We start from the raw sequence: 12,714 nt of genomic DNA, 5'->3' as shown, positions 1-12,714 counted from the left end.
TATATATATATATATATATATATATATATATATAAAAAAACTGTCATTTGATGAAAGAAAGAGATGCACTGGATTATTCAAAACAATATCTTTATCATGATAGGCTGAGACATACTCTTTCTTTATCAATGGCATTCTGTTCCAAACACACAGCGTTCTTTGATAGGAAACTTTACATCATCCATTACAATATAGTGACACACTGGCCCAGTTCAACATCACACATATAGCATGAACAGAGTCGCACAGACTATCCCCTTGAACGCATATCTCCATTTAAGAGTATTATAAGCATCAGAAATGCACAAGCATCAACAAATAGACACAGTATGACAACACCTACACATTATCTATAATGGACTTTTACACAAACACAACATAGCTACAGAGATTATTATAAAAAGCAGTTTTCAATATGAAACATCTCTAGAGCTTAAAAAAAACTAGTTTACAGACCAATTTAAAATAAGCTGAAAAAATGTCACTGAGGAGTTTACATTTTACCTATGGACAAATATACTGGAAGCTGCTGGGAAATCTAATCTCGTATGCAGCCTGCAGTTTGTTCCAGGCTTCTCAGTTTGCAAAAGTCAATCCTGCATACTAAACCTTAAAGACAAAGGCCTGCACTGCTATTCCCACATTATACACAAATTTGCTAGGCACTGACAGACTTTACTGTGATGTTTGGAATACAAAGTAAAACTGCTCAGTACCCCGCTGCCAAGGTTTTCATGTAGTTTATGCCAATCAAGGTCACACAATGTACAGGTCAAACTTCCCTGCAGTTACTGTTGTGTGCACTGCACACGTGTACTCTTATGTGTGCGCGCGAGCCTCTAGTGGTCACAAAGAGCATTACAGTACGACTAGTATTGACTACAGTAGGCTACTGTACAATAGTACCATGGTATCATGGTATTGGCCTGCTACAATAGTACATGGTCTTTAGGTAACACTATGTTATGTGGACACTTATTATGGCATATCCTCCTGAGAAAAAACGTTTTGTGAATTATATATATATATATATATATATATATACACACAGTATATATACAGTATATATATATATATATATATATGTCATTACATTGGTTGGAGCATAAGAAACAAATGGAGAAAAAACATTTTTGTTTTTTCATGTATAGGCATGTATAGGCAAAAACAATGTTTTATTTTTTCAGATGATTCTCAACTATGTTATGAAAGATATAACAGAATGATTCAATATATTATTTTATATAAAATGTCCATGAAGTGGTATTCCCATTCTATATAATGCATCTAAACATTGCATATAATTTGCATATTAATTTGTTCTTGGGGCTAGTCATAATGAAAAAATACGTTCATAACAAAAAGTCATATTCCGATTTGAAACCCCATAACATTTTTCTGAGATGTTATTTTTACGACAAACAATTTGATTGTTTGACAAAATGATAATTACAAAATAGTATCATATTTCCCTAAGAGTGCTAAATTAGATCATTTTGTCAATATCAGTAATTTTTAAAGAACGAGGAGAAGGTGTGTTTATGATCAATCCCCCAAACATTTGATATCCCTAAAAAGCCCTGAATGTGTTCTGTACAGGACATCCAAAACTGTGGCATGTATAGTTTCAGAGAAATTCACTAAAATATAATGTCCTCTACAGAGGACAAAAGTCTATGCCTGGGTCCCAGGAGGATATGAATATTGTAATTATTCAGCACCCATAGTACAGGGCTATGTCAAAATGGTAATAGCATCTGATAGCATTACTGTAATATGATACCACCACAGCACTTTTGGGAAAAATATGCAATATCTTTGAGTGTTAGTTTACTTCAGTGTAGTAAAAGAATCACAATTAGCTACCATTTTCAGTTATCAATGTCAAATTACCCATCTAGAGAATCAGATTTGTGAACTAGCATTGATACTTTGGTATTTTTTATATGCTATTACAATATTTATTAATATTGTGAATTAGCCTTTAGTTTTATATTTTCAGCATTCAATGTAATTTTAGTTAGGGTTAGGTGTCTTTAGTTTTAGTAATTTTGTTGTGCACTTTTGTCATTTGTATTAGTTCTATATTATATTATATTATTATTATTATTATATATATATTATTATATTATTGACATTTAAATTAGTTTTTTCATATTTATATTTAGCTTTAATTAATTAACGGTTACAATAGACTGATAAAACTCTGACAAAAGGTATCAGAAATCTCTTGGGGGAGATTTCAAAAGGACTTTTACCAGAAGATGGCGCCACAGTCTCATTTGAGAAAACTAGTACACCATTACATGCTTGCTAAAGTAAACATTGCATTTGATATTACAAGAAAATGTATTTCTGTCTCACCTCACTTATTGTGTAGTGTTCACAGATTCCGCCATCTGGTTTTTAGCCGTTTTTGAGTCTCCCCTTTTCCACAACTATGGTCCTATATTTGGAGAGAGTTTGTCTTAGTCCGTTATCTTTGAGGTATTTAGCCAATATGTTCTATTTTTAGGGATCTATAACATGCTGCATTAGTCTGTTTAGTGTTTTAGTTTCATTTCCCTTGTGTACCATACATGTTGTTAGTCAGTTTGATTATATTGTGGATGTTTATGTTTGGTTCATCAGTTGTGTTTGTCTGGTCAGTGTAAAGGTTAAATAGTTTGCTTGCTGGCCAGCTAAGGAGTCTTGGAGGCTTATTTCTTCTATATTTAATGTTTTTCATTGAGGAATGCTGTGTGTGCTTAATTTAGACATTTTTTATACGTTTGGATAAGTGATCTTCAGCTCTGTTAATTGGTGTTTTACCTTGAATATTTAGCATAAGCCGTCACAAAAATGTGTGTAGGGATTCATCTGAGTTCTTTTCCCGTTTCGTTTATGCTTGCTTGCTAATAGGGTCTCATAATTTGCATCCATCCATATATGAAAAGTTAATTTGCAAAAACCGATAAACGTGCATTATTCTCCACATATAGCGCGATCTGAACACTAAACACGTTTTGCCAAAAACGCCGGTTTTGTTCACTTTCAAGGCATCGCGAGTTCACGTTTAAGGCCCTGTCCCAAATGGAACACTTCATGTGTACTTGCGGTCTCACGGATTTACAATGGTCCCCGAGACCGTAGAGTGTCCCATTTGTCATTTTAGCGTTCAGAAGGGTGCTCGCGAGCGCCCCCTTTGCGGCCGTTATGCGCCCTCGATCCGCACAGAGAGAGAAAAAAAAAAGTTATCTATTTTTGCAAATTAATTCTTCATATGTAGCTTTATGTAGGAATCAATTACATTGCAACATGTTGAGGTTGGTATGTTTATATTATAGAATATAAATACTCAATTCCTCCTTTTCAAGTATTGTTACAACTTTTTCAGTTTTAGCAGAAGGAAAAAGTTCTACTGCAGTGTTTGATGTCAGGCGTCATGATGGGATGCAGTTACGCGTATTTTCCACTAGAGTCTGCTATTGTTCCTTTCAACCCGAATCCCCTGTCTTTACACATTCTCCAATGAGAACTGGCCGATGTGAGCTTTGAAGCCGAAATCCACAGAAAAGGTCTATGACACAGGCGCTCAAGAGGCCGTGCACACGGTATGTGATGTGCTCTTTCCTTCACTATAACCGAGAGCGCAGTTACAAACGCTTCGTCTTTATATATGACCAGCTGTTTTTGCGCAGTGACTGTAAATTTTCCTAAAATCTTTGTGTTGGATTGAGCTTCTGAGAACGAAACACTCTAGCGATGCTCTAAATGTAACATTTAATACCTGACCGGAGCATTCAGAGGCGTTTGACCGCCGCGCGTTTGCTCATATTATCGCCTGTTTCTATTTCAAAACGACTGACTTGACAACTTTGGGCTCCTGAGCTCAAATACATATGTATTTAAGAGACGTTTATTTAATAGGACCATCTGAGCCACAGATGGATGAAATGTGAGGAAACGTTGTGTGGTTAGGTAAGATTATTTTTATTTTATTGTTGCTTCTGTTATATATATAAAAAAAAAAACAGATTTGAATAATATTTATTTTTATTTATTTTTAATTATTTAAAAGTCAACTATAGGAGGTGAAGGTGTTGTAAAGAGAAAAGAGCATGATGGAGTCTGTTGTTATGCAATGATATTGCATGTTTTTTTTAATACATTTTTCTTTTTCTTAAATGAATGCAGTATGAATGATATTGCATGATTTTATTAATTTTTTTTTTATTAAAAGTCTCCATATGACATCAAGTTATGGTCATTAATATTATATGTACACAAATATAATTTACAATAAAATAAATTACGGTATAAATAAAAAACTAAAATGTCTTGTGTTAGAATACATTATTTTTAGTTTTAAGAAAATTTATATAGGCTATCATTTAATAACAAGCCTTGTTTATAACCATAGAAAAAAAATAAGAACTCCAATCTTCCCAAAAAGACTGCGTGTGCTTGCACTCATAAAACAAATAATGCAGAGTTTTGATAATGCGTACAGTCAGTATAACAAGCTTTATGGTGTATCTTCTCATGCCTCAATTAATTTTATACTTTCATTATTATAGTGACAGACAAAATGTTTACAAGGAGGTTTATGCAACTCAAAGCACAGGAAAGATAGATGTTTACAATGCTATACAGTGTTTTGATGCATAAAGTACATGTATATGACACAATGACCACAATTTGGGGTTAGTCTCTGCAAACCTGATTCAAGATTCAGCTTGTTTCTGAATCACCATGGTGTGCGGGCCGAACAAGAACTGCACTCATGTTTTGTAGTGCTTCGTGACTTAGCGAGAAAATGTTATTCATCATCTTTGATTAAAACCTTGTTTTCTTCCAGGAAGTTCCTTGTGTGTTCTTTGCATGATCAGTCTTGTATTCTAGTCTGCATTCTTTATTTCAGCATGACAATCTGGAATTAGTCGCTGACATTTACCTGTTTCAGGTCTTTCAGTGTGCAAAATATCATGTATTGTATTTCTGAAACCACCCACGCACCTAAGACCTGTCAGACAGGGCAAGAAAGCAACGATTCATGTTTTATCAGCTCTAACATCTGTTCAAACCATGTAGAGCCAGGTAAAACTGTGGTGTCTGAAGACGTTCTTGGCTAGACGTCTCCTTTGCAACAGGTCAGATGTGCCATGCGTTTGGGTCGAGTCACCTCCCTGTGGGATTTGTGGTTTCTGAGTTTGGCCATTTTTCTAAATTGGAAGTCTGGTGTTAACGGTTAGTTTTTAATTTATTTGAAGTTTGTTTTGTATTTGTCAAATGTCAATGCTGATTTTCTTCTTATATTCCCACTGGATGCCAGAGAGGCTGAATGCAACCTCATTGGCTGAATGTGGGCTAGCTCACCACCATCTGCCTATCACAGTAGAGTTGGCTAGTATAGAGGTCTTTGAACCAATATTAGGGTGGGAACGCCTCAGGAAGAGAGGCGTATTGATGATGGAAGACCTCAGCATACGACGCACAAGCCCTGATCAGTTGGAACTAGCATAAGCGAACACCCTGGGCATGGAGGGAGCCGTGTGATATTTGTTGTTGGGTGGGTGTGTTGGGGGAGGGGTGTACATGGGGGACAGGGATGACAGCGGTCTCTTTGTCTTTGGCTCTCCAAGCCGTGTGAACGTGTCTGAGTTGGCCCTGCGTCACGTGACGCGGCTGCCCTCACTCCTCCCTGTCCTTTGTTCGGCCAATCTGGGAGCCACCCCTGATTGAATGGGATTATATCCCAGCAGGGGACTGATTCCGGGGGCCTGTATCTGGCTGGCCTGGGGTCCCTGTGGAACAATGCAGATCCACCCTCCTTGCCAGCCCTTCTGTCTTACTGCACCCCTCCGGCCAAAGCCCAGTCATGAGACTGTGCATAGGAAGCCTACGGGAGGCCGGTGCTCCTGGTAATGGAGGACAGCCCCAAAAAGGCAGTCTAGAAGGAGATGCATTGATATTTGTGCAGTCCATCTGTTGGTGCCTGAGAACGCGGTTTACAAACACATCTGGTTTTTCGGAAGTGTTTTTGCACAAGATTGTTTACATGGAGCTGGAGCTGGAGCTGACTCTTACCATCTTAACCATTTTGGTCCATGTTGATCTGAAGTTTTGTTATGAACATTCACATTCGCAGCAAACGTTGAGCAATAGGCCATTTTATTGGTCATGTAGTTTGTATTTCTGTGGAGTCAACTACAATGGACTATAATTGACAGGGTTGCTTGAACGACTAGTTGACAAATTAGCCTTAAAGAAGCTCCTTATAATTTGGCTGAACTCCAATGGCATGTATCTTCTTAGGGGCATCAAGCAGCAATTCACTTTCAGTGAGGAAAGACAGATGACTTCCTGTAAACGTATCACATCACACCGTCACCTGGTTTGAAAACAGTGTAATGTGCTGAGTCCTCTCTGTTTACACTGATCTCCATATGTACACATGTTCAGCCTAGCAGAAACTTAACAAGTGACTGGACGAGTTGCTGATGGAAGGCTTAAAACATACAGTCAGGTTGCCGCTTCCATCTCCTCTGTTGATCTGGAAAACACATTTGGTTTATTTTACATTATTTATCCAGATGAAGATCCACAGAGAAGACCAGAGGCACGCAGGTTTTTGCATTTTGGGGATGGAACATGGGGTCAAAATGTGGAGCAATGGAAGGGTCCAGGAATGTCTGTCAAACAGATGCCTTTGTGCTTCCTCTTCAGTCTTTTGTTCTGGTGCCAGTCTTCTGGCGTAGGGTTTGAGAATTTCCTACAGTTGTTTTTGGGCCAAGAAACAGACCCCCTGCTACTGTTGATATTACGAAGGAAAAAACGGGTCACAAATGGTCATGAACTTAAAGAAATAGTTCACCCAAAAATGAAAATTGTGTTGCAATTTACTCCCTTTCTTGTCATTCCAAACCTGTACAACTTAATTTTTCTGTGGAACACAAAAGAAGATATTTTAAAAATGCCTCATTATTATTATTATTTTATTTTTTATTATTATATATTTTTGTCCCTCAAATGAAGGTCAGTGAGGTCCAGTGGTGTTGTTTTGGACCCCACTGACTTTCATAATATGGACAAAAACTGATACAACACTCTTAAAATATATTTTGTGTTGTGGCGTACAGGTCGTACTCCACAGTCTTCCTGTAAACGTATCACATCACACCGTCACCTGGTTTGAAAACAGTGTAATGTGCTGAGTCCTCTCTGTTTACACTGATCTCCATATGTACACATGTTCAGCCTAGCAGAAACTTAACAAGTGACTGGACGAGTTGCTGATGGAAGGCCTAAAACATACAGTCAGGTTGCCGCTTCCATCTCCTCTGTTGATCTGGAAAACACATTTGGTTTATTTTACATTATTTATCCAGATGAAGATCCACAGAGAAGACCAGAGGCACGCAGGTTTTTGCATTTTGGGGATGGAACATGGGGTCAAAATGTGGAGCAATGGAAGGGTCCAGGAATGTCTGTCAAACAGATGCCTTTGTGCTTCCTCTTCAGTCTTTTGTTCTGGTGCCAGTCTTCTGGCGTAGGGTTTGAGAATTTCCTACAGTTGTTTTTGGGCCAAGAAACAGACCCCCTGCTACTGTTGATATTACGAAGGAAAAAACGGGTCACAAATGGTCATGAACTTAAAGAAATAGTTCACCCAAAAATGAAAATTGTGTTGCAATTTACTCCCTTTCTTGTCATTCCAAACCTGTACAACTTAATTTTTCTGTGGAACACAAAAGAAGATATTTTAAAAATGCCTCATTATTATTATTATTTTATTTTTTATTATTATATATTTTTGTCCCTCAAATGAAGGTCAGTGAGGTCCAGTGGTGTTGTTTTGGACCCCACTGACTTTCATAATATGGACAAAAAATGATACAACACTCTTAAAATATATTTTGTGTTGTGTCGTACAGGTTTGGAATGACATGAGGGTGCGTAAATGATGATAGAAGTTTCATTTTTGTGTAAACTGTCATTTTAAACCACTTAGATGAGCTATGGTCCACAATTTTACACAAAGTGGTATACTTTTAAACACCTTTGGGGTCCAGGACCACTCTACAATTTATTCAAGTTATAACTATTATCATTCTTGCAGAAAACCAGTCGTTTGAACTTAGACCTTCCCAGCAGGGCAAGATGACCGTTAAGCCCAGTGGTTGTGCATCTCTTTGGGGCGGCAGCTGTCATGGCACATGTGTTATGAGGCTGATCGAACTCTAAAACCATTTGAGCAGCACTCAGCAGGTCTTCAGGTCAATTTGAATTCGGAGCTTACCGTCTGTCCAGCTGTGACTCCACAGGAACAGCCTCTTAATATGGCACATCAGTCTCCTTGCAGGAGAGAGAACAGCTTCCCCCCACTGCAGAGGAGCTGTTGTGCTGCAGACGAACCTGCGTTGCACTGATGACTGTGCCGAAAGAGAAAGATCATCTTGGCTCTGTCTTTTGCTGAGCAACAAAGAAAATAAGAGCCAGATGATCAGAGGCAAAGACAATCAAAATCATAGTCACGCATGTGGCACGCATCTAGCATCTGCGATTGAACATGTGGCACTTTGATCCATATATGGTTCAAGAGCTTCATTAGTTAAATGGTTCTGTTTTTAGGTAATTATTTACTTAGCCATTTGTAGATACTAGAGGTGCTTCACAACACAAACAAATAAAGAAACGCGCTGCAAAAACAGAAACGTGCCGCAAATGCTCACAGTTACAGTAATTGTGTATTTTGTCAGCTTATTTAGGCTAATAATAATAAAAAAAAGAAGCAGCAAAGGAATCGTATGATCAGGATTTTAAAATAAACCAAAATCTCACCTTTCAGAGCAAACATTGATAAATATGTCCCTCAGCCAGTTTATGAAGATGTTTTCTTAATTTGCAGGTGTTTTTTCTATTTGCATGTTTTTTCATTTGCAGCGCATTGAGATCTCTCGGCCACCGTACTTTAGCAACCTCATAACAATGCTCTGACATCCACCCACAACATTCTAGCATTGTAGAGGCGAGTTTTGCTTGCGCAGACAATTTTTCCTAATGTATACCTATACAAGTCAATGACTTTTGAGACTTGACAGCATGTTTACTTTGTTATTATCTTTTTGTGATGCACGTCAACATCTCTATGTGGAAGGTTGATGACTAATTTTTATTTTGGCTCCAGATATTGCAATATTTATCAACACTAGCTTGTGATTATTTTTCTTTCATTCTTATCTCCTAACAGAGCCTAATGAACCAGTTGCGCAACTTGTAGTGCCATCCAGCTCCTTTCTGCGTTCCTCCTGTGCACTGCAGCACCCCCTACAGGAACATGTCTGCGGCGCAGACTCAGAATGACCGGGAGAAGTGCTGGGGTTGTCTGGAATCGCTCGGCCTCAGCCAGAGGGAGCTGGTCCTAGCGGAGGCACTGCAGATGGAGTATGACGCTCTCGCCCGCCACCGACAGGACAAGGGCCCAGCAAACACTCTACCCCCTGACACCAAGTCATTGCCCGCGAAGAGCGAGCCCTCCCTTCCTAGACGCGTTCCCAGTCCTCTTTGCAATAATTTGCAGCAGGGTGTTTCCGGATCTGACCCCATGCTCAACCACGTTCAACCCGGGGTGTCAAACTTATCACTATCCAGCGGTGAGTCTCACGGATTTAGTAAGGAGCCTCGTTACATTCTGGATGAATGGGAAAGTGACTTCGAAGGAACGTCGCAGTTGCTGTCAAAAGGGCTGCCGTCTCTAGATGAGCCTCCGCCACCAGTACCGCCCAGAAATCCCATCCCCCAGAACGATCCGTTCATTGTCCATCGAAGCTCAGTCCTACGGGATGTCAACTTGTTCACTCCTGAGGTGGACCAGCCCAAGCTTTCCTTCGGAGACACTCTGAACTACGATAACCTCAATGACTCCCTGAGCAAGCTAAATGGGGATTGGCTCTCACCTAATAGAAGCCGGAGGGTAAATGGGGACAAATCAGGGAAGGCAGTAGCTCGCAGTAACACCCTTCCTCCTCAGATTCCTCCCCGCACCTATTTTCCAGTGCAGAAGAGCACTAGAAACCAACGCAGAGTATCAGTTGATCCGGTGAGCATTCATAATTTTTTTTTCATAATATTAATCTTTTTTTCTTATCATTTATTATACTACATAGCATTATACATCAGTAGTTGTCCGCAACAAACAATGTTGATCTGCCGTGGTACAAGTCCTTGTGCAGATTGAAAGAATGCCATCATCTCCTGTTCCGTTGTTGTCTCCTTTTTGTAGTTTTAAATAATGATTTAATGATTTGATATTTATTTGCCGCCGTCACGGCTATAATGCTTCTCCGACGAGCCGCTTCTTCTTCGGCTTTTGCCGTGGTACTGCGGGTTACACCAGCAACTTGCCCGTGGACACTGCAGACTAGCGGTTTGCATGTGTACTGCACATTGACGAGGACAACGACGCAGAAGTATAAATGAAAACTGACGCATAGCCTTCGGCGTAGGTCCGACGCAGAAGTATAAATCAGCCTTAAGTTATTGCATACTGTTTTATAATGTATTACAATGCTGAGGTGCAGATAATTGCCACTATTGGCAATAAGTAATTAGCAGAATATCCTGCTATTTTAATATAGTATAAATAGCTATTTGCACTTAGTGTAAATAGCATATCACAAAACAAATACTGCTATTTTCACTTAGTGTAACTAGCATCTATCGCTACCCAACCAATATTCAAATATTGCTCTTCAGAAATTGTTTATTGTCCCCCCCTACTGTTAGATGAAATTTACGCCACTGTGCATATGCATATATAAACATATTTATATATATTTAGAAAAATTATATAAAAGGTTTATCACAATCATTTATAACCGTCAGATAAAGGACTATTTACTAAAAAAAAAAAAAAAAAACTCTTTAAACCCATTTAGGTATCTCTGGGGTCCAGGCCAAATGGCTTTGGTTACGAGCTCTTTCAAGTTTCTGAAGAGAGGGATGAAGAAGTGGCGGCCTTCTGTCATATACTTGACTTGTGAGTTAATTAATTTAGTATTTCCATTCACAGTGTCTTGTCTTTCGTATGCACTTTAAAAAAAAAAAACTGAAAAAAAAAATTGTGTAATATAATAATAATTAATTGTTTTTTATTTTAAAAATGCTATTTGTATAATAATTATATTTATTATTAAGACCATTCTTTCACATTTATTTATGCACATCCATTACTGTTTTCACCAGGCTACGATTGGCGTACCCATGCAATGACTACTCAAAAAATGCAGGCTTTGTTTGGAGTCCATGTGTGGCACAAGATGAACTTCAGCAGGGCCTGGGGGTCAGCATAAAGGTCACGGTTTACAGTGACCACTTCAGAGAACCACTCACATTCTCTTGTGATGGTAAGAACGGAAGAGCTTTCAATTATTTATAATCTAACAATACAGATCATTTAAATATTCTATGTCAACTGTTGAGCTCGCTTATAATTGTGGAGTTTAGGGCTGTGCGATTTGGGGGAAAATATCAAATTGTGATTTTTTTTGACAGATATTGCGATTGCGATTTGATTTGTGATTTTAAATTTGCAAAGTCAAGCTTCAGCTCAATATTGTCATTAATGTGCAGCACAGTATGGGTATCATTACCCTGCTGAAAAAAACAATAGAAACCATCACAGAAATTCGTATAGTTTCCATTAAACCATTACAAAATTCCTTTTTGTTTTGGGCATTATTCCAATAGGAATTACTGTTGTTCTATTGGTTGCCATCTGCCAGATTACATCCCACCAATAGAATCCATCAAATAGACACCATTATAGTTTACATTAAAACCAAACAAATTCCCATTATAACCCTGAAATCCATAAAAAATTTTTATTGTGTTTTGGGAGGGGTTCTATGGTTTTTTTCTTCAGCAGGCAAGATTATAATGGTATAACTACTTTTACAGAATTAACTTAATTACTGAATTTCACAGAAAAGATTTGTTTATTTTTTATAAATAAAGAACTGTATTTCTTAAGTCAATTATTAAAGTATTACATTGATTTATTCATTTTAAGTATTTGGGATTTTAAGAACAAGTGGAAAATGTGCTGAATGTTTCATTTCATCCAAGTGAAATTAGCAAGCAGTTAGACTGAATTTACATTCGTTTTAAACGTGGAGCCAGGCGCGAGTCAATACAGGTTGCGCACGTGCGTCAAACCCTCATCCATACTGCCAGATGCGCTCGTGGAGACTTGCGGTGCGGAGCCGGGTGCGAGTATAAACGAGCATTACGAGACAGGCTGCGTGAGTGCGGCAAGCGTGAACGGCTCGCGCCGCGTGGGGCAGAGAGGAGCGAGTATGAGAAGCATTCACAGACACAGGCTGTGTGTGCGCTCTTCTGAATTGGGAATAGCCAACATGCATTATAAACTTATTTCAAATTAATCTGTTGGGGAGATAAAATGTGTAAGATAACGTTCACGTACTAAAAACATCTAAGAATGTATCTTTTATTCTCCAGTACTGAAAACAGAACCGATACGGGAGCTCTTGATACGGGAGCTGTGACGCAGCTCTTGCAGATTACCTTTTTTGTTCGTTGTCTGTCATTTCGAAGCTTAAGTTGCATACGGTTTTCTTTAGTTTTAATTTGCCTAACTATCGATCTGACCCAGTAGACGCCATAATCCCACTCTGTCCCTCTCCCGCTTTCCGTTTTTTTTTTAATTATTAT

At 38.5% G+C, this 12,714-nt stretch overlaps 1 protein-coding gene across 2 annotated transcripts in view; it reads left to right on the top strand.

The window, feature by feature from the left end:
• The first annotated feature begins 992 nt into the window (after window positions 1-992).
• Window positions 993-12,714, top strand: part of LOC107727194 (phosphatidylinositol 4-phosphate 3-kinase C2 domain-containing subunit beta-like) — a 48,504-nt gene continuing 36,782 nt past the window's right edge. The window contains exons 1-6 of one of the 2 annotated variants that reach the window (XM_016536985.1): window positions 993-1,005; window positions 1,528-1,533; window positions 3,558-3,593; window positions 9,233-10,081; window positions 10,920-11,020; window positions 11,227-11,387. In XM_016536985.1, the coding sequence (XP_016392471.1) occupies window positions 9,320-10,081; window positions 10,920-11,020; window positions 11,227-11,387 (1,024 nt within the window). In that variant the 5' untranslated portion in view covers window positions 993-1,005; window positions 1,528-1,533; window positions 3,558-3,593; window positions 9,233-9,319. Of the gene's footprint in view, window positions 1,006-1,527; window positions 1,534-3,557; window positions 3,594-3,896; window positions 3,961-9,232; window positions 10,082-10,919; window positions 11,021-11,226; window positions 11,388-12,714 lie in introns of those variants that run through there. The other variant, XM_016536986.1, reaches the window with a different exon arrangement.

This window comes from Sinocyclocheilus rhinocerous, unplaced genomic scaffold (genome assembly GCF_001515625.1).
Source record: "Sinocyclocheilus rhinocerous isolate Xijiao unplaced genomic scaffold, SAMN03320098_v1.1 scaffold6, whole genome shotgun sequence".
Classification (NCBI taxonomy): Eukaryota; Metazoa; Chordata; class Actinopteri; order Cypriniformes; family Cyprinidae; genus Sinocyclocheilus; species Sinocyclocheilus rhinocerous.
This window is presented reverse-complemented; position numbering and strand designations above follow the sequence as displayed.